This window comes from Euprymna scolopes, chromosome 2 (genome assembly GCF_053919585.1).
Source record: "Euprymna scolopes isolate OS-2025 chromosome 2, ASM5391958v1, whole genome shotgun sequence".
Lineage (NCBI taxonomy): Eukaryota > Metazoa > Mollusca > Cephalopoda > Sepiida > Sepiolidae > Euprymna > Euprymna scolopes.
Genome location: NC_136483.1, coordinates 202,120,310 through 202,144,201, shown reverse-complemented (window position 1 = coordinate 202,144,201; position 23,892 = coordinate 202,120,310). Strand labels below are relative to the sequence as shown.

At 33.4% G+C, this 23,892-nt stretch overlaps 1 protein-coding gene across 1 annotated transcript in view; it reads right to left on the bottom strand.

Moving 5' to 3' along the window:
• LOC145302185 (uncharacterized) overlaps positions 1-21,205 on the bottom strand; it is a 33,648-nt gene extending 12,443 nt beyond the window's left edge. Inside the window, exons 1-2 of the mRNA XM_080144638.1 lie at positions 17,685-21,205; positions 2,609-2,676 (exon numbers count right to left, since the gene is read on the bottom strand). Of these exons, the coding sequence (XP_080000764.1) occupies positions 2,609-2,676; positions 17,685-21,060 (3,444 nt within the window). The 5' untranslated portion in view covers positions 21,061-21,205. The remainder of the gene's footprint in view (positions 1-2,608; positions 2,677-17,684) is intronic.
• Positions 21,206-23,892: the final 2,687 nt, after the last annotated feature.

Below are 23,892 nucleotides of genomic sequence, written 5' to 3'. Positions count from 1 at the left end.
GAAAAAACATTTTTTTTAAATTAATTGTAAAAATGTAAAAAAAGTTTTTTTTTAATTTTAAAAGAATATCCAACATTTATTCAAATTAATCAAAATTATTTGCTGTCAAGAGCTTCTGCTGAAGTCAGTAATGGCATTTGAAAAGAAATGGGATGTTTCATTTCGGCTTGGCTGATTCGACAGCATGGTCGATTCGGTGAAGGGGCAATTCAGCATCGAACGCACCAGTCACATTTTTATAAAGATTTAATAACATTTTTTTTTAATTAATAAAAATAATAAAAAAATATATCACTTTAACTGCTTTTAAGAAAAATCATGGTTTTTGCAAAACCCTTTTTGGTTATTTATTGAGATTGTCGGACTGACTTCCTCATCTTGGTTGTTATAGTCACAATGTTTCGGCCGTTTTGCCCTCCGGCCTTCATCAGGTGTTTTGTATTGAACTGGGGAACCGTTTGTTAGGAGTCTCAAACCCAACCCTTTATTATTATTATGGGGGTACCGTGTTCGGACTCCAGCTAGGCTCTGGGACATAGTTGCTGATTCTCTGTTTTGAATGCTACTTTTCACTGCCTTCATTCAGGATTGAACTCAGCACCTTTGGGTAACTGTAAACTTTGATACAACGTCTAGGATATGGCCGAGTGGTCCTAGACGTTGTATCAAAGTTTACAGTTACCTAAAGGTGCTGAGTTCAATCCTGAACGAAGGCAGTAAAAAGTAACATTCAAAACAGAGAATCAGCAACTATGTCCCAGAGCCTCGCTGAAGTCCGAACACGGTACCCCCGTAATAATAATAAAGGGTTGGGTTTGAGACTCCTAACAAACGGTTCCCCAGTTCAATACAAAACACCTGATGAAGGCCGGAGGGCAAAACGGGCGAAACGTTGTGACTATAAAAACCAAGACGAGGAAGTCCATCCGACAATCTCAATAAATGAAAACACCTCATCTCAAAAATACAGACAATTACTACCTTTTTGGTTATTTTCTAATTTTTTCAGGATTAAAAACTTTAAAATATTTTAATTTAAAAAAAAAAAAACAATATGAAAATATAATCTCGTTATTGACGACTAGAAGTTGTCTGTTTTGGTGTCGCGTTTTAAATAAACACGGTTTGAAGTTTTTAATGTTTATATCAATTTTACACATCGAATCTGCCATGTTGAAACGTACCAAACCCCATTTGAAAACATGGCAGTAGAGTTTTTCAGCCTGACCCTCACTTTTAAGAATTAGACACAAGTTCGTTTTTTATGTGGTGAAGATCCAGCTCCACAGAAAAGGGCACTCGGGATTGGAACAAAAAGAAAAATTAACTCAGTTAAGAAGGATTTCTTATTCATCAACAATAAAAAGATTAAGAGTAACTTTGCTTGTAACCAAAAAGCCAAAGATTTTTTTCGGTATATAACAATTCTGTTTTAGTTTTTTAAAACCGACTTTGACATTTCAGCCATCTCTATCCTCATAAGTTCCTGAAGAGTACAAAGAGGAGGTGATACACACAGGAATAAATCTGAAATTTTATGAGTTAGAAAAGAATAGAATGAATTTTAAATTGCAAGATTTGATAGGAAAGAAGAGTAAATAAACCAAAACTTTTTTTTGTTGTTAAATCAAAATTTTAACCTTTATTCTCAAGTGAATTCTGGCCTTGATAAAGGGAGACAAACAAGTAAAAAAAAAAAAATAATATTAACATTGATTTAGTTACAGACGAGCCTGAGTGCCCGGTGTTGCTCGGGGGTTTGGAGGTGTGTGTTGAGCTAAAAAAAAGTGGTAGTAGGCAGGCAGGCTGGAACCTGTACCATGAAGGAGGAAAAGAATGTGGAAAAAAAAGTGACGTCTTTGCTGTTGCGTCCATTGCCAAACCAGAAGTGACAAGTGTTTAAATTAAGGCTAGTCAATCGATAAAAGGGGATGACTTTCGAAAACATCAGCAAAAAAAGCGACCCCACCCTGTAGAAAAGTACCCAGTTGAGGGTGAAGGAATTAGTTTTTAACCAATTTTTCGATATTTGTCATCCAAAGGGACGAGCTTCAAAATGATACTGATCTTGTGAAAATCCGTCGCCTCCGTCAAAAGTTTTAGGCAGACTCTAGAAGTGTAAGCCATGTTTAGTTTCAGAACAGTTTCCGATGGTTCGTTGTTCTAAACAAGTCTTGAGAGGTGACTGGTTTGCAGTAGACAGAACAGTTTCCGATGGTTCGTTGTTACACACAAGTCCTGAGAGGTGACTGGTTTGCAGTAGACAGTTCCACAGAGCAAAATATTCTTACCGTGTCGAGACGGAAAAAACATGTGAAATTGATACAGAAAAGGTTTAATATTTATGGAGCAATTCTGGTTTCTGATTGGTTGGTAGCAGAACGTGAATTAATTTGATTCGTCAGTTCCTAGCAGCATCGTTTATAAATAGAATCGTCCGACTGTGTGGGATCATACCCCGTTATACGTCCAAAATATTGCAATACATACATACATTTAAACAGACAGGTGAGATTTATATTATAGAAGATGAACAAATTAAAGAGTTCCTCAATGAATCAAAAAATAAATAAAATAGAAAACAAAAGCAAAAAAAAAATTTACTCACAACATAACAAGGTTCGCAATAAGGTTTTGTTTCTATGGCATAAAAGGACTTTCCACGTAGAATGTTTCCTGTAAATTATAGAAAAATGCAATTTTAAACTAATCATATATATATATATATATAGGTTCAAGTTTGAGGTGTTCAAAAGTCAGGACTAATGAAGAAAATGACGTTGTTAGATAGTACTCAATAAAAAGAGTGATATATATATATATATATATATTATTATTATTATTATTATTATTTGAGGGTAAACAGTTACATATGGTCGCTATAAATAGCCATCTGTTTCAGTCAACCAGATTTCCTCAGGCGACCTGGAACCTCTTGACGCCACAAAGAAAAATGGAAAAAATTAGAAATTGAAAAAGAAAAAAATGGAGCTCTTCAAAAAAAAAATATATATATATATAAAAAGATCATAAAAAGTTGTGAGCTCTCTAAAAAAGAGGATAAACAAGGATAAAAAAATGGAAAGATCGCATTACAATCTATTGGAAGATTATTCAAAATTAGTTTAACAACTGGATATAAATCTGAAATGATTAAAGTGGGTCATAATTTTACTGGAACTGTAAATTGTATAGGAAAGTGGGTATGTGGGTGGGGGTTCTGTATATACACTGATTTTCAACGTGTCAGGAAAAGAAGTTTGCAAATGTATTTGTTGACATCAAGAGTTACGTGTGTCGTTATAAGTTCAGTTGGGAGTAGGCTGATAGACTAATGCAGATATATTCATACCGAGACATATATCCATATACATACATATGTACAAAATATACATGCATACATACATGTGCACAGCGACACACGCGTGCAGACACACATATATATATATATATACACACACACACACACACATACATACAAGAAAATATTCACACGCACGAATACACAAACAATCACAGGTATATATATAATAATGTAATAGAATTAACACCTTTTATAACTCATTATAATGATAATACTAATAATTGCTTATTAATAATAATATGCGTATATTTTCATATTTACATATTCATATAGATCTGTATACTTTTTAATGTACCCGATTAAATTTTAAATTCTCTTAATAATTTCTTAATTCCATAATGGTTTTTGATCGCAAATTTTAATTTAAATATAATTCATTTTAATTTTAATATTCTAATACTATTTACTTATGTCTGTATAATAGTATCTCTGTACGTATGTTTATTTTTGTAGATGTCCGTCCGTGTATATTTATTGTGTACATATGTATACGTGGGTGTATATATAAATGTGTATGTTGATTATATATATATATATATATATATATATATATATATATATATATATATATATACACCTGTGATTGTTTGTGTATGTATACATATAGTTGTGTATTCGTGCGTGTGCATATTTTCTTATATATATATGTGTGTGTGTGTGTGTGTGTGCGCGCGCGCGCGTCACTGTGCACACGTATGTATGTATGTATGTATGTATATTTTGTATGGATGTATGTCTCGGTATGAATATGTCTGCATTAGTCTATCAGCCTACTCCCAACTGAACTTATAACGACACACGTAACTCTTGATGTCAACAAATACATTTGCAAACTTCTTTTCCTGACACGTTAAAAATCAGTGTATATACAGAACCCCCACCTACATACTCACTTTCCTATACAATTCACAGTTCCAGTGACTTCATAAGAGGATTTTGAAAACGGAAAAAAAAAAAGAGAAAAGGAAAAAAGGGAAAATAGAAAGGAAAAAAGGAGGATGAAAAATGCAAGGAAAATGAGAATAGAGAAAAAAAAAGAAAATAAAGCAAAGAAATAAGTAATAAAACTTTTTTTTTTTAAAGTTAAAAATACACAAAATAAGATAAGCAATAAAAATACACAAAATAAGATAAGCAATAAAAAAAACATTCAAGATATTGCTCCCGAGTAATTACGTTTTTGGTTTTTAACTTTTAAACTAGTTTTCAACTAGCTAGGGGAAAGAAAAAAAAAACAAAAAAAGAAAACAAACAAAAACACACACAAGGTATGTATACCAACTTCAGTTATTTTGATTGTATCCAGTTTGATCAACAGTTATTATCCATACAAAGTGACACAAAATTACATTTGAGCACTTGTAAATAAAAGTACAAAATAAAGAAATGGAAGAAGTGTTTAAGACAACTTTTCAGTGTAAAAAAAATGTTTATGAAAAAGAATTGAAGAGGAGTTGTTGATGTGTAAATCCTTTGCTATAAGAGTCAGGTGTGTGTGGCTGAAACTAAATAACTAATAATATATATTTATTTATACAAACATTGGCTACGCATGTGCATACATGTGTTTGCAATGACTCTTTTCAAAGAAACTGGCTAATGAAGGAAGACGTTAGCCTGATGACACGATTTATCGGATGGAATAAAAAATTGGTGGCATTACTTTTTGGAATGGCTCTCATATATACAAGTGATAGGATGGTTCCAGTATTTTTCCAGATTCCGATTCTTAATAAATCTCTAAATATTTAACTATAGAGTTGTTATTTATTCCCGATTACCGTAAAAACATGTCGAATATATAGATATTTTCTCACGTGCAAAAATACATTTGTTGGTGAGGGGTGATGTATATATTTTAGTTTTACTGGTATTTTAAAATCAATAAATATTTATTATTTTAACATTACTACCAGCAGTGAAACATAACAGTCCTCGTGGAGTCTGATTGAAATGAAAAATAGAAATTTGTTAAAAAAAAAAACATTTTAAAATTATTATTTCATGAGCAACTCAAAATAGAATCACGATGATCTTTAAATTCTGTACCTTTTCTTATTTTACTCTTTTCTTTCTAATAGTGATGGGACGATTTTCCCGATTCCGATACAATTACCGATTCCATACTAAACTCCTGATTCCGTTACAATTATCGATTCCTATTCCGATTCTTTATCTATATATCTAAATGTTTAACTATAGAAATGTTATTTATTTCTGATTTTTTTTTTCTTTTTTTACATAGACGTCACCACTTATCAAGGCCGATAGGCCACTCAAGGATAAGGGTTAAAGAGTGTAGAGTAGTCAAAAGGACAATATAGTAATCGATAGTAATGGAAGTTCGGTAAATTTGTTAACTTAAGTGGAACGGCTCATCAGAAACTTGTTCACGTTGGACTTGAAGACAACCATATTATAGAAAGCTGGAAAGCAGGAAAACGAAAGACAATTCCACAGGCGTGCAGTTCTAAGGAAGAAACTTTGATCATGGAATCTATGTTTAGGTTTAGGTACAGATAAAGAGTGAGGAAAATTATTGATAGTGTTTTCAGCTAGTCTAGTGTTTCTTGTGAAACTTTGGCGAGGGGGGACCATAGATTGAAGCTCAGTCGAACACTTTCCATGAAAATAACGATAAAGCAGAGACAAACTTGCAACATCTGTTCTGTGAGACAGAGGTTGCAGCGAAGAGAAAAGGACATCTCCCACCAAGCCCCGAAGTCTATTTTGAACTCTATCAAGGCAGGACAAGTCTTTTCTAGCAGCTCCTGCCCATATGTGGCAACAGTACTCCATCCTTGGACGTATCTGGCTCTTATATAGATAGAGAATTGCATCAGCAATGAGATATCTACTGGATCGATAGAAGGATCCGACCATTTTTCCAGCGGCCTTGGCAACAGATTTGATGTACGTATTCCATTTAAGATCAGGAGTAAAGGCCAAGCCCAGAAGCCTGTCAAAACTTGAGGCCTCCCCAAGACAAGAGCCATTCATTTCAATTGATGCCAGATGGGGATCAGAACGTTGATGATGTAAAGATAGAAGCTTGATTTTAGATGCATTAAAAACCAGCCACTCCTTTCCCCATTGTACAACGTGATCAAGATCAGAGGAGAGAGAATCGGAGAGAACTTGGTCGTTTACTGTCTTAGATGTGCTACCATAGATGGTAGTGTCATCAGCAAAAATGTCTACGAATGATGTAAGGATGTGATTTGGAATATCATTAATGTAGATCAGGAAAAGAGTTGGGCCCAGGATCGACCCCTGAGGGACTCCAGCATTTATACTGTGAGCTTCTGATTTTTGCCCATCGACTACTACTCTTATGAACCTATCAGAGAGAAATGATTTAATAATTGAGAAGACATTTCCAGCAATACCATAGCTGGAGATCTTGTGAAGTAAACCTTTATGCCATACCCTATCAAAGGCCTTTGATATGTCAAGAGCAATTGCCCTAGAAAGGTTGCCTCTGTCGAGAGATTCGCTAATCCTATGAGATATAACTGTAAGCACATCTGCTGTAGATCTAGCAGAACGGAAACCATATTGTGTGTCACTAAGAAGGTTATTTTTGCTGAGATGGTTGATTACTTCTCTATTTAACACAGATTCCAGCAACTTACTCATGACGCACAGGAGACTTATTGGCCTGTATTGAGAGGAGGATGAACGATCACCTGAATTCTTAACTACAGGGCATACTGATGAGATTTTCCAGGGTGATGGGAAGCAATTCTCCTTAAGACAACGTTTAAACAGTTTTGTAAGTATGGGTGCTAGTTCTGGTTGAAGTTTTTTGAGTACTATAATTGGAATATCGTCAGGGCCGGTTGCTTTACTGGAATCAAGGTTTTTGATTAGCTTGGCAACATCACATACAGATATTTGTATATCACATAGTGTATTTTCTTATACAGGAGAAAATATTGGGGGTTGGCAGCCTTGGTCGCAAAGGGTCGAATTAGCTGCAAAGTTCTTGGCAAAGAGTTTGGCTTTGTCTGATGCTGACGAGATTAACTCAGGTCCATTGATGATAGTTGGGATGGAGCACACACTTCTGTTCAAGATTCTGTTTGTAATTTGCCAAAACTGGTGGGAACCAAGCCGCTGCTCAGCTACTTTGGACTTGACGGACTGAGCATACAACTCTCTTGCGTTCTTTATTACTTTCTTACAATGGTTGCTGGCAGTCCTGAAAGCGGCTTTAGTTTCCATACATCTATTACGTTGGAAGCAGTGGAAAAAGTGATTTCTGTGCGCAATAGCAGCAGCACATTCTGGAGAAAACCATGGCTGGCTGTTAGGTGTTTGCTGAAACTTTTTCGAGGGTATGAAATTGTCTATACCTACAATTAACCATTCTGTCAGGTCTGATACTATAGATGACACATCCTTTTTAAACATGGAACGCAGAGGAAGATCCGATATAAATGTATGGAAACTATCCCAGTCAGCCATAGTGTATCGATATACTGTACGATGGAGAGGTACGTCAGAGGACTTATTACATTTCATTTTTATCTTAATTGATACCACTGAGTGGTCAGAAGATCCAAGAGGAGACAGAACGGAAACTGAACATAGTTCAGGGCAAGTTGTGAGAAAGAGGTCTAGGAGACTTGCATACTGGCCGTCATTGTCGGGCACACGGGTGGGTTCGTGAACAATCTGAGTGAGGTCATATGCAATGGAGAAATCATGACAAAATCTCCCCTCATCATCGGTCTTGTTTGAGTGGGTCAACCATTCCACGTTGTGAACTTTGAAGTCTCCATATACGTGAATGTTAGCTGAAGGATATGCTAATAGAACTTGGTCAATTTTCTCAGATATGCTTTTAAAGATAGTAACTCCGCTGTTATGGGGGCGATAGAGAGTAAATATAAATGCCGTAGTGTGAGCTAGTGCTACTCGGAAGCACATATAGGGCAAGTTAGGATCTTCTCTGGAGATGTCCCTACCACATGGAAAGCCATCTTTTATATAGGCACATATTCCATGCCCATGGCGATCTTGGGGGTCAGTTTTGGAAGTTAGGTTAGAGTATCCTTTAATTACGAACTCATTTAGGGAAATAGTCTGTCCAATTCCAGTTTCACATAAAAAGAAAAGGTCTGGTTTAGTCTCCTGTAATTGGGCTTCAACCTCTGGAAGGTTAGAACGTAGACCCCTGATGTTGAAGAAGGAGACATAGTAGTGGGGGTCTACGTTGGAAGTTTCAGATCCGGGTTTAATCGTGTATTTGTTATTGAAACTTGTCATGATGGAATTTTGGAGTTTGTGGACTAGGTCGTCAGATTTGCTTAGAGCAGGACAGAGAGGGGAAAACAAAGAGAGAAAAGTAACGAAGAATTTTTTTTTTGTAGCACATAAGATAAAGCCGTAACAATTACCCACTAATATGGCATCGAGAGGCCCCACCAGAGACTACTGCATGGTCCAGAATCCATTCACCAAATGGCAATACAGCAGCCCCAGTACTTTGCACCTGCTGATAGGACAGCCTCCTTAGTGGTTAATCCAAGGTTCGGGTCCCTGACTATCAGGCGGATAACGTCAGCCCAGATAAAACGTTTACCTCCAGCACCCTTACTAGTGACATGGCTACAAGGATAGACATAGAAACGAAATATTTCCGCCATCTTTGCCGACTGTTCACGCAAAATACTGCCAACCTAAGTATGAAGATGTTTATTCAAGCGTGAAAATAAACTTGTGGAAAATTATCTTTAGATTTTAGTTTTAATAGTAGTTTAAAACCAATGAATATTTATTATTTTATTATTACTCCTAGCAATGGAAAATTTTGCTTTAGACAAAATCAAAGAAAAAATACAATTAAAAGAATCGTTTTTGGCATCAGAAAATAGGCACAAATTTTTCAGATTATGATACCTACAAAATGTTCCGATTTTTCAGATTCCCAATGCCGATTAATCGTCCCAACACTAATATATATATATATATATATATATATATATATATATATATATATATAAATCATAAATATAAATATAAAACTTAAATCCCCGAAACAGTGTTTCATGGTAAACAACTGATGATCCCTTGAAAAATAAATTATTGGTATTATAGTAAATTCGAGAGCGAGTTAATGCAGTGATTGCAGGTGATTAAATGACTTACTGACTAGATGGTTTTCTAACGAATGATAAAAAATATTTTTTTGTATAGTTTTAAAGGTTAAAAACTTCAAAGACTATATATATATATATATATATATATATATATATATAAACACACACGAGAGGCGTATCAAAAGTAATGCCTCCTATTTTTTCCGTCTGATTATATATATACACACACACACACAGATTAAGTATCACCAAAGATAGGTTCTGTTAAAATGTTACGAAAAACGAAAAAACATAAATATTTATATAGGCCTTATCCTGAATGTGTAATCTGCACACATTAAATATAATTAAAAAGGCAGGAATAGAGAAATTGCAAAGAATGAATCCATTATTTAAAACAGTAAAAAGAAATTCATATTTACTTAACAGTGACAATAATCAGATATTTTTTTTTTTCATATACATTTTATAATTTACGATTATAAAATAATTCAGATATAAAAATCCGTTTTTAATTATCAAATTCAGTTTTAACGTTTATTTAAACATGCTGACATGTTGGACAGTTTAAAAAAAATGATTTTCTAACTAACCTATCTCTGACCAGGTCTTTATTTATCCCTCAAATTCAAGCTACTCACTTCCTCCCATGCTTTCATTTGCAAACTCATCCTGCTACTTCAGATTTTCTACATCTGATAATCAAAGAACTCTCATCCATTTTTGCAATGTAACCAAACCAACGAAGTCTCCTGTTCTGCATACATCTACCTATACTGTCCAGATTTATGATGGTTGAATATTTGTACTCATTTTTTGCATTAGTTACTAATCCCTATCAATCCCTAACTTTGCACTGAATAGATACCATAATGCTTAGTTCGCTACACCTTATAACAAATGTCTACACAAAATTTCAGCCAGCTTTGCCAAGTACTTTTGGAGAAAAAGTGTAATGGACGGACAGGCTAAGACAAATATATTCCAAAAATATTTTTTCCTATGCTCACTAACTTAGCTATAAGACTTAAAATTATATCTCTATCTCTAATATTATATAAAAGGAACTGTGTGTGTAAGAGTTCGTTCTTATGGACTCCTAAACGGCTGGGCCGATTTTTTTTTTTTTAAATTTCACACAAGTGTACTTTATGTGCCTGTCGGTGTTTTTAGATAGGTATTGTAACGGAATGTCTTTGATAAGTATCGATAATCAAACAAAATCCGATGAAAGAAGAAACAGGCAATTTTGACTAACATTTATTCCTTTATTTATCACCACAGCAGCAGAAAGGCCCGGTATATAAAAGCAACAGTAAGTTGTTATAACAGAAGTGTGTTCAAAATGAACGTTTCTGTTTAGAGCACAATTGGACCATGATACTTGATATTTGAATTATAAATTTTAATTCAAGACATTATATATAAAAATAACTTTATAAAATCAACAATAGGTTCTCTACAGTGCAATGTAAACTACAATACATTGTGGACTAAGTCATTGCAGGGAGGATTGAAAAGTGTGTGCTTTTACTGATTTCCATGACAATAAAATATGGAAGGATGAAACTTTCGTTGATCCTCATTCAATTCCGGGCGACGTTGGATCTCCTTGCTAGTTCTAAAATAAACTTCGAAAAGTTATTTTGAAGTTTTGAATAGTGTTTAATTTGTAAAAAAAAACACACAAACTCATGAAAAATATAGGATATAGATTTCCATTAACCTTAATATTCACAGGTGGAGGAGATGGGGGTGGGGATTATCTTGTTTCCAAGCAACCCTAACAAGTACTTTGTTCTTTCCATTCCTTCCTTCTGAAGGTTTGTTTCATTGTCCAGCATTTTCCAAAGAACCACTTATAGATATTCTTCCCCGAATCACCCCCGGACATGTCTAGTCTTCCATTCTTCCTTCCCTTCCATTCTTTCTTCCCTTTCATTCTTCCTTCCGCGATGCATAAAGCTGAGTGTGCACATCATAATAATTGGGCCATCAAAAACAAAAACAGTCGCACGAGTGGGCAGCAGGGGTAAGAAATGGCAAGTACTAGCAAAAAAAAAAAAAAAAAAAAAAAAAAATGCTAAACAAAGTTCAGTTTCCTTAAAAAAACATTATATGTCTACTTACATCCTGATGATCTAAGAGAAAAAAAAAAAGCATGAAACCAAATCTCCCTATGCATTGTTCTACGAACAGATATGTATATATTTATTCATACAAACATTATTGGCTACACATGTGCATACATGTTTTTGTAGTGACTTCTTTCAGAGAAACTGGCTAACGAAGGAAGACGTCAGCCTGATGACACGGCTTATCGGACAGAATAAAAAGTAGGAGGCATTACTTTCGGAACGCTTCTCGTATATATATATATATATATATATATATATATATATATATATATATATATATATATATATATAAGTAGGTTGTAGTTTGCTTGAAGCATTGTTGAAGAAAATTATAAGGTAAAATTAAAAGCCAAGAACAATGCGAGATTTTTTTTTATATAGAGTAAAATTAAATGCAAACAAAAGAAATAAAGTTCTTTTTTTTTTGTTGTTTGTTTTTTCTTTTTTTCTTTTTCACACAAATTTTAACTCTAAACAACAGTAATTTTTTTTTTTGAATACAACAGAAAAAAAAATTACTGTTGTTTAGAGTTAAAATTTGTGTGAAAAAGAAAAAACAAACAACAAAAAAAAAGAACTTTATTTCTTTTGTTTGCATTTAATTTTACTCTATATATAAAAAAATAAAAAATAAAAAATAAAAAAATAAAAAAATCTCGCATTGTTCTTGGCTTTTAATTTTACCTTATAATATATATATATATATCATAAATATCATATATCATAAATAAAAGTTGGCGGCATGCTACTATTGGCGGCATGCTACTATGTTTCATTTACAAGAATTCTGTTCGCCAAGAAATTCCTCCCAAAAATAAGAATCAATTTTACGATTTTACATGCAATTTACAGTACATTTATATTGTAATAAAATATTTTTTGTCTGCCAGTAACTTCTAAGATCTCAATCTATTCCACAGAATTGTACCAGGAAGCATTCTTGTGCTGCCAAATGTATCACAGCATTTTTTTTTTCAAGGCACAGTGCCACTTGAATGTAAAGGGTTACTATTTGGGACCATATCTACAAGGAAACTATATAGGGAGTTGAGCAGCAAGTTGTCTGTCTACATTACACTTGAGCTTCTGCATGTCAGTAGAGTCAGAGAAGCAGGCACCTGAGAGGGAATTCCAAAGTCTAGCAGTTCGAGGGAAGAAACTATTTGAGTAGAAGGCTTTCCGGCATCGAGGGATCAATACAGTGTAGGGGTGGGATTTTGCTGCTTGTCAGGTTAGTGGGGAGCACAAGTGTGAACGAGGGTTGATCAAAATTCTACTAACATTACTGTTGATACCAATAATAAACACTTAAATGCTCCACTGCTATTAGACAGAATTGTATCAAATTTGGCATGAAGTACCTTTGGCACACCAAAGTATTGGAGGCAACCTTTCACTACTAATGATGATAATGTCAAAGTTCAAAATGTCAAAGTTCAAAACTATTGAGTAAAAAATACAAAATATCATGAAGTACCCTTGAGATCAAAAGACTCTCATTGGAAAGTCCACAATTTGTTATTAACGCTAATGTAACATCTGCTACTACTTCTAGTATTACTGACAACAGTAATATTAATTAATACTGACAACAGTAATATTAATTAATACTGACAACAGTAATATTAATTAATACTGACAACAGTAATATTCATTAATACTGACAACAATAGTACTTTTTTTTTTTTTTTTATTAATTTTTTTTTTATTACATTTTCACCCCAAATAAGGCGCATTGCCACTTTGGTGTAGGGGGCTACTATCAGGGGCAGCAACTACTGGGGCACTATGTTGGGATTTGAGCAGCAAGATGTCGGTTCACGTTACACTTGAACTTCTGCATGTCAGTACAGTTAGGGAAGCAGGGACCTGGAATGGAATTCCAGAGTCTAGCGGCTCTGGGGAAGAAACTACTGGAGTAGAAAGATCTTTTACATCTAGGGATCTCTACTGTGTGGGGGTGGGATTTAGCTGCCTGTCGGGTTTGTCGAGAGTGTCTACGTCGTGGGAGCACAAGTGTCTGCAGTTCGTCAGAGCATTCACCATTAAAATACTTGTAGAACAGGCAGAGGGATGCAACGTTTCGTCGATGGGACAGAGGCTGAAGCTTAGATGCCAGTTCAGGGTCTATCAGATTGGCGACTCTTTTGAACCTTGTCTAGGAGCGAGAGACTAGCAGCAGAAGACTATTACTGACAACAATAATACTAACAATAATAAATAACGCTTATAGCTTCAAAATTATTGAAAATCATTTCAAATAAACATCACACTTTTGTAGTTTCATTCTTACGTTTGTTGGTTCACACACTAAACTAAAAAAAAGAAGAAAAAAAGCCGGATTAAATTTCCTTCCTTTGTAAGACTATTATACACAACGTTGAGTCCATGTTTACAATGTAACTACAATGTTACAACAGGATTAGTACATAATTGAAAACAAACTGAGTTTGAACGCTATCTCATAGTCAGCATAATCATCCATTAGACCCATCATTCTCTTTGTTCTCTTCGTTTCATGCGGCAATAAAATTAAAAACATAAAATTTAAAAAAAAAAAAAAAAAAAAAACGAAGAAAAATCATGAATCATAGAAGTAAAGAGACTTTATATTTGGGAATCAAAACAAGTCTCAGCTGTTCTCAAGCCACAGGTCAAAGGTTATGTTATGCGTGGAAAAAAAAAACTCATCAAAGGCAGAAGGGGGTGAGGGGTATATGAAGTAAACACTTAGCAAATGACGAGGAAGGGGTTGATGGTGATTCGAGACTTTTTTAAAGTAAAGTGTGTGCAGTTGGTGCCTCACTCTTAACGAGACCGGATGCGTCTCTCGATCTGCAATGCAAATACGCAGATGCAGGAGAGGATATCATTTTAAGATGAGATTTCCGAAAGGTTGAAAAAAAAATAAAAAAATCAGGAAGAAAACCAAGATAGTAGAAAGACTTTGAGAATTGAACTCATGGCACTCAACATTTTCTTTGACCCATGCTGATTAACCATCAGGCTGTCTAAGAAGATTAAGATCAAGGCTCTCTCATGGACAAACACACACACACGCGATTATGTTTGTATCTATTCAAACTAGCAGGAAGACAACGTTGCTCAGGGTTGAATGAGAAATTCTATACTCCTTGCGTACTTATTGCAGAAAACCTTATTACGTTTATTTTGTTTTTCATGTTTTATATTCAATTTTGGAAATGGGACTTCCAAAGATGTATTCAGTATTGATTGAGTTCGGGTGGATGCAAGTAGCCTGATATTGGTTAAATTTTGATAATTTTATACTTTCTATCCTCCTCGGGGCACACCCGACATTTCACATGAATCTATGAAGACTCTTGGTTGATAGTTCAAGGTGTAATAGATGTACAAGCCCAGATATGGCAATAATACTCCAGGCATGAGCTTTGTATCGATATAGGATGCTCTCAAGTGTGAGTTCACATTCTTTGCAGCAGCCTTGGCAACATCCCAAACGTATTCATGTTACCTGTGAATGTTAAACTAAGATGTTTGAACGATAAGCTCTCCGTATTCCAGAATTCAATAAGACACATTTAAGGTTAGCGATTACACTGGTAGAAATGATGCAAATTAGCAGAACCTGTGGAAATTCCATGGCAGTTGACAATTTTTAAAACATAAATAAAATAGATAAAAATAAAATAAATTTAAAACAATTTTTTAGCAATTTCTTTTTTAACCTTTTAAAGCTAAAAAGAATTGATTTAAAAAAAAATTTAGATTTAATTTTTTTTAATGGAAATTTAACACACAACACATGTTTTTTGTTTTGTTTCTGTTTTTCTGACTAATTTTTTACATAAATTGTAAAGGAACAGATGTCAATTTATTATTGTTTTTTTAATTTTAAAAAGAAACTATAATAATAATAATAATAATAATAACAATAATAATAATGATAATAATAATAATAATGATAATAAAAATAATAATAATAATAATAAAAATAATAATAATAATAATAATGATAATTATAATAATAATAATAATGATAATAATAATAATGATAATGATAATAATAATAATGATAATGATAATAATAATGATAATGATAATAATAATGATAATGATAATGATAATAATAAAAAAAAAATAATAATAATAAAAATAATAATAATAATAATAATTAAAAAAAATAATAAAAATAATAATAAAAATAAAAATAATAATAATAATAATAAAAATAATAATAAAAATAATAATAATAATAAAAAATAATAATAAAAATAATAATAATAAAAATAATAATAATAATAAAAATAATAATAATAAAAATAATAAAAATAATAATAATAATAAAAATAATAATAAAAATAATAATAATAATAACAATAATAAAAATAAAAATAATAATAAAAATAAAAATAATAATAACAATAATAAAATAATAATAATAATAATAATAATAAAAATAATAATAATAATAATAATAATAATAATAATAATAATAATAATAATAATAATAATAATAAAAACTTAGTCGCTTCTCAACGTGACTTTTTTAGCCAGTTGAATGCACTCGCAAAAAATGAAACAAAGACAGCAACAGATCCTATGTACAGCAATTTAACAGACAAAAATGATTATACGAAAATTAGAATTAACTTTAAAAAAGAATGATTAAACGGAAACGCTAGATGCTATTCTATAACGTGTGTTTAAATGAAAACATACTGCTTAAATTCACACACACATACACACTCTCTCTTTCTCTCTGCACCTCTCTCTATATATATATATGTTTGAAAATGTACACTTTGCAAATATTTTCTATTCTGAAACTGTAAATAGACAGCCATTTTTTTTTTTAATTTTTGGAGAGGAAATGGTTTTAATGATTTTTAACTGATAAAGAGCAACTAAGAAGGGAGGTAATTCGTTTTTCCTTAATGTTTGCGATGATGATGGCTTTTGAGATACTGGACGTACGGACAAGTAAATTAATATTTAGATTAGAAGATAGGTACACATACTCAAATTGAATTGTAAAAGTATATTTAAAACCATTTTTCCATTATTTATAAGAATAACGTATTGATATTAATAGTTGCGATGATTAATCAAAATCTGAACTTTTTGTTGGTATCAGAATCGGAAAAATCTGTGCATATTTTCCGATGGCAAAATCATTTTTTTTTTTTTATTGGCTTTTTTTTTTTTCGATTTTGTTTAAAACAAAGTCTTCCCCTACTGGTAGTAATGATGAAATAAGAAATATTTATCGATTTTTAAACAACCAGTAAAACTAAAATCTATAGATCACCTACTCCTACAAGTGTTTATTTTTACTTCTAAAATGTATCTACACATTTGATATATGTTTTTACGGTGATTGGAGAAAATAACATCTCTATAGTTAAATCTATAGAAATTCATTAAGACTCTAAATTGGTAGTTGTATCGGAATCGGAAAAAATATTGGAATCGTCACATCATTTAATTAATACAAACATCCAAGTGTTTAAGAAAGCTAATAGCAATGAAAGATCTTGGAATTGTGAAGTGGTGTAACAGCTGAACAAAAATAAACAAATGAATGAAGGTTGCATTTAAATTATCTTCGTTTATTTTTCAAAAATCTTTCACATATTTTCTCAGAAAATATGAACTTAATGTTTAAATAAAATCGGAATAGTAAAATGTCACCGATAATTTGGAGGGATACTCCTTTTTATTGCATATTTTGGTTGGTTTTCTTTTATTAAAAAGAGGTGTATCCCTCGAAATTATAAAAAACATTTTATATTTAACAGTAAGTTCATATTTACTGATTTATTTTATATGTGAATGATTTTGAAAAATATATATACGAAGATTTAAAATTTAAATGTGACCTTCCTTCATTTGATTTTTGTTCATGCGTCACTTCAACATCACGGTTTTCTACATTTCTAACAGCCTTCTTAAATACTTATCTATTTGTTTATCAGCAATGCTTCAACTAAACTACCTTTCCCTTTCATATTAATATAAGTTTTAAAAAATAATACAAAACCTAATGAATTTTTTTTTTTTTTCAATGAACAAATAAAATAAAAAACTTACTTTTTTCAAAAATTTGCTTTGGTGTTTGCCATGAAGATTTATCCGTAGGAGATTTAATGAGTAAACTTTTTTCAACAACGTGACACACAGGACATAAGAGATAGCAGTGCTCCTCATGGGGCTTCTCGCGCTTGCTGCACATTTTGTGGATGCGTTTATGGCAATGCACGCACAGGTTGTCACCACCAGCGTCACTTGAATGATCCCAAATGCATGACTCTGGCAGGACAAAAGAGCAGTGTTCTTCACGGATAGAAGTACACACCGCTGGGGTGCACACATTCTCTTGCGACCCATGTCGTTCAAGGCCTAAAGAATCCAAACCATCCAGTGCTTCTTTAATGTCATTCTCAATATCCGTAACAAACTCAACCTCGATACCTTCATCATCACTGTTTGTTAAGCATGGAGGGTTTTCATAGCCGGGTATATACCACGAACGTCCCTTATGAGTTACGGTGTAGTGATATTTGGACCCAGCTTGCTCTCTGGTCCCGTTGCAATCTAGTTTGAAAATCTGCGGCTTAAATAGAATAGATGTCCTATCTTCATCCTCATCTTTTTCGGATGCATAACAGTGAATGATGCATTCTGTACTGAATGACCGATTCTTATTCAAATTGCTTCTAGATGGATTCGTCAGCAGAGAGCAACTATTGCAACGCAAACCTTTCAGGGGTCGTCTCACCCCAAAACCTGGGTCTCTGAAAACCACCTTTGTATCAGATTCTCCTTCCATCTCTAGCTCAGTTTTATAATCGTCAAGTTCTTCAACTTCACTATCCTGTAGGTCTGACTCGGATTTAAGACGGAATATGACATTGTTAAGGCGCTGTTCGACATCTTCGGTAAATGAGAACACATCGTCACTGGCATCTGACGACTGATGAACTTCCCCCAACGGTGGAGCTTTTTTGGGGTCATCTGCAGCAGAAATTTTTTCATCCAATTTCTCTTCAGTCAAGTAATCCCTTGGAATAGTTTCTTCCGGAACTCCAAACCCTGAATCATGCAGACTATCAGCCATATCTTCATTTGTCGGGGTTTTATCCAGATCAGAGTCAGATGAAGAAGAGTCCTCCTCATTTTCATCAGCATCTTTTTCATCAACATCTTTTTCATCATCATTAGAATTGTTATTTTTTTCTAAAAATGGTAATCCTGCAGAATCTTCAGAATCATTATGAAGCAAAACCGCAGACGAATTCTTCCGGCTGCATCGTACAGCGCCGTTGTTTTCATCCCTGTTTTGAATTATCTGTAATGTCCTCCATTTTGGGTGTGGTCCTGAAAACGATTCTAGCTGTTTGATAATATCCCTGACTCCAACTGTTCTTTCCACTGCAATACTTCTTCGACTAAGATTCTCACAGCTGCTGCACCGCATATCCTTTGTTTCCAATTTGTTGACAATGGCTCTCACATTCAGCAAACACAGGGCATCTTGGAAATTCCCACTTTGACGACTGCTACACTCATTCGACTGAAGAGTCACATCTGTATCAGTTTTATCACACAGTTCTTCAGACTTGCTGTCACTTGATCCTCCACTTTTCAAATTATTGGAATCTATGGAGATTTCAGTTCTTGAACGTAAATTTGGATCCTCATTTTCCACTCTAGAATTTGTGAGATCCCTGTCAGAATTTTCACCTGCAGTAGATGTTTTTTTTCCAATATCCCTAATCAAGGGGTCAGATTCGTTTTCCCCTTTTGTAAGAACAACATGATCAGTCTCATTCTCCCAAGTATTCTCCCGATCCTTTGCTGGACCACAAGCATTATTATCCACTTCATTAATTCTATCCGGATCTTTTGCAGTAGAATTTTCAGACTGGAACAGTTGGCATGGCCGACAATCAAGACAAGAATTACGCCTCGAGTTTTGTTGGTTGATTAATTCTTTAGACACTGAAGGCATTTGAAATTCCACTTTGCTGTCAAAGATGCAAATTCGACGGCAGAACTCTGGAGAGAGATTTTTATAAGATCTATGAAACGTCCTGGCAGGTTTCCCCACCGTAACCACGTTATTTTCCGCATCAAGTTGACTGCCCTGTAGAGGTTGGACACCAGCACCAGCCAAGTTTTCATGGGCTTTTTCGATCTTTATTGTTGGCTTTTGGAATTGAGTGTTTTGTTTGCAGCATTGGGATTCCATGAATTTGATAATGTCTTTCACAGGTGTCATTCTTAACTCATTCGATTCACAATCCGGCATGGTATCAGTGGACATGTTGGCAGAAGAATTAGTCAAAGATGGATCAATCTTATTCAAAGATGGATCAATCTTTGGTTCCAATGAATCAGAAGCCGACAATAGTCTCAGGTTGGAATCAATTTCAAACTTTTCTTCAGCGCAAAATTTTTCATTTATATTTTCCGCATGGTCATTGTCAGAATTTTTCCACGATTCTGGAAAAAGTTGAATTTCAAATCGCTTCAGTTCCGATTTCTTTACAATACAAAGGCGTTTTTTATTAAAAGAACCTTTGTCAGTCGAACAGCTAGCACTGGTTATATCCGTTGATAACTGTAATCCGCCTTTTATAGACGTTTCATTTTTTGATCCCGAGCACTCACTTGATAACGGCGGGAAGTTCACAACAGACAGCTTGTTGTTACGACTTTTTCCAATTGTAAAATTTCCATTGTATACCAATCGTTTTTTTCGCATTCGTCCTAGAGAGTGATATTTGGGTCCCTCAGATACGTCAGAATCACCGTACATGACCCCGTAAGAAGAAGCACCTCCCAGGGCAGAATGGACATTTTCAATTGCCGTAGATATGCTCTCGTCCAAAATCTGATCAAGTTCCTCTTTCGTCTTCAAACACCCAAGCGCCTCAAATGGCATCAACGTTTCCGCAAGTTCCACCGGGAATTTATAGTCAAACATGAACTCGAATTGTTCCAAATAATTCCGAGAGTTTTCCTGAAACTGCACCAACTTGAGCCCGAGGCTCCAGTTGCTGCTGTTGTTTTTTATCATCCATGCGCGCAGATTTTCCAACACGCACACGTTGCTGATATAATCACCCACAAACAAATCTTCATCCTCTGGAGACTGCTGCTGCTGTGGCTGAATACAAAAGTTGCACGTCGGCCAAATCGCTTTTAACTCACGGAGCACACGCATGACAAATGCGTTTCCATTCTCGCTCCGAATGAATGCAGGTGCTCCAAGTAGGTGGAGTATATCGCAGAGAATAAAAGCAATCTCACTCGGCAAGCGAGTCTCAATGGCATGAAGAATAACAATACGAGAAATGCGATCTTGATAACAAAGAATATACGTATACTTCCAGTCGGGTAAAGATTGCATGTCGATCACGGACAGCTTGCCTTCAGATTCACAAGGCGGCTGCACATCCATTTTTGTTTTGTTTTTTTGTTTTTTTGTTTTTTTCTCAATATCAAAATTAAGTTGGTTTGCAAAAAAAAAAAAAAAAAAAAAAATGTCAGAAGTGTATATTCACAGTTATTCGAATACTGCTCAACACCAAAACTTTTTACCGAATGGCAAAATTATGCTACGTTAGTTTTGAGAAGACCCAGCATCAAGTGGACGCTTCCTGAAACTAAGAAGCTCTTTAGGCCAATTGGCCGTTGATTCTTTTCTTTTTTTTTTTTTTTTTTTCAAAAACCCTCAAGTAAAAAAAGACTTTAATGTCCACTAGCACAAGGGTCCTTCAGTAAGGCATTGGCTCAGGGCAATTAATTATTAAAAATTTGCTGGACTTTTTCGACAGTTTTGTTTATGCTTTAATGGGAACACAATTTTAAAATATATGAAATCTTTTGAAAAAAAAATAAAACTACAATCATGTGGGAGGCGTTGGATTGATATACACAATATTTCAAAGTTTATCCGATCCGTGTGTGTGTGTGTGTGTGTGTGCGTGCGTTATATGTATGTGCGTTATGTTGGTGTGGGTGTGTGTATGGAAGGTGGTGAGTGTGTTTGGAGTTTATGATCTGAACATTTTATCAATGCACATTTTAAAATAATTCAAGATGTTAATATAATTATGAGAATATTTTCGGTGCTTCTTCATATTGATTCAACAGATCGATTTGTTAAATATATCATTTTAAGCGAAAACAATATTACATACTTAATTGTCATATCGAAAATAGTAATATATCCAAAAATTACGAAAATTCATCGAGTACAACTGTTATTGTCTTTTAGTAAAAAAAAATAAAGTTTATCGCTGTGGCCTATAAATGTTAAAAGCCATTACGGTGTGATTTAAATTTTGCATTCTGAGTTATGTCCCCTATATGTGAACTCTTCATCGTCTACTTTATAACATCTAAGAAATATGCAATTTTACTCAATTTTCTATAAAAATTACTTTTAATTATAAATAACTTTCTATTCAATGAATTTTCCTAATATTTTGATATATTACTATTTTCGACATAACAATTATTATGTAATATTGTTTTTTGTTAAAACATTTTAAAAAATCGATTTGTCGACTGTATCTTAACAAACCCGATATTTTCCCATGCTACTTTGACAATTTAGTAATTATATAAAATGTAATTCTATCAAATATAAAATTAAATCCACCAAAATGCATTTCGTTTTCTTCATAAGTGATCCAGTTCAAAAATAAATAAATAAATAAATAAAATAAAAAAAATAATGATTTTTGTGATCCTTCAAAATCTGATTTAAAAAAAAATGGAAGCCTTAAAACTGTCAAACAGAAAGTCATTTAAACTTTTTAGTAAATTCTCATCTCATTAAATTTTGGAAACTTTTTACATCCCATAATTGTATACATAGAGATCAAAATATTTATAACCGGACAACAATTAGTTATAGTTTTATAAGAATTTGTTTTGTTTTTTTCTTAATAATTTAACGATCAAACGATAACATCAACATTAAATTTAACTTTTGAAATCTTATTTTTAAAAACACTTAGGTTAAAAAAAATCACGTCTCAGAAAAAAAGAAACGCAAAACGAAAATAAACGGAAAAAAAGAAAAAATCGGTTTTTGATGCAGAATCCAAATCCCCAAAAGGGCACTCTGGATTGGGATGACAATCAAAATTGCCTCGGTCTGGAATGATTTCTCCGTAAGGACAGAAAAGATAAAGTGCAGTATCAAAAGACCAAGGAAGTTCTTTTCTTTGCTGCATGTTAATCGGAAAGAAAAAAAAAAATTTGTTTTTAAATTAGAAATGTTTTTTGATCATTTATTCAAAATGATTTTAAAGTTTTGTACCCAAAATACATTTACATATTCATAAAACTAGGTAGTATTAGAATCGCCGCTACGTACACAGTCACTGTATAAACAAGTATGATGTCACACCGGTTATTATTTGGTGCTTAATTCAGATTGGCACTTATGGCGGCATATAAAATTAAAGAAAATACAAAAATGTATCTATGATGTACGTACTAGTCACGTGACGAAGATGAAAAATTCCAAAAATCACGTAATTTGATCAATTTTTTTTTTTTTAATTCAAGAAAATCAAATTTTACTCTCGTTTCGATGAGGGTGGAAAAATAAAAATGAAATCAACGAATCGGTGAACAAAGGCAGACAACCCTACTGCACGTGAAAACTCATAACACTCACTGATTACCCCCCACCACCACCACCATCAACACCCTCATTAGAGAAATATGGCCTCGTCTGTCACTTATCGGTTTTAAAAAAAAAAATACTTGATCAATTTTTGTGATTTTTTTTAATATAAAATCTTCATTCCGTGAGAAGAAGTTAAAATATAAAAGTTTTTCTTCATTTTTGTTTAACGCTATAAAAAGTGCCAATTCGGAAGAAGCACCAAAAATTCTTAGAAACAATTTTAAGTATTGATCAACAATGGCCGCACTAACAGAAACTGTGTATTCGTTCCTTGTTCCAATGCCAAGCTATCCTTTCTTGTTTTATTTGGTTTAGTAAAACTAGTGTTCTCATCCTGGATGCTACTATTACAACGTTTTGGACGATATAACCTACGACCTTCTTCACGGCATTTCAAACGCATCTCTTTAATCCATGGAGAGTAGTTTGTTCTCGTTCTGTCAGTCATGACTCGGTAGAAGTCTTAAATCATTCATAATTATATTATTAGCATTGCTCACACTAAAGATTGAACCTCAAACCTTCAGAGGACTGTCACTTAAAAATCGATTAAAATTTAGCACTTTTATCCGTTGTGCCAGTAGT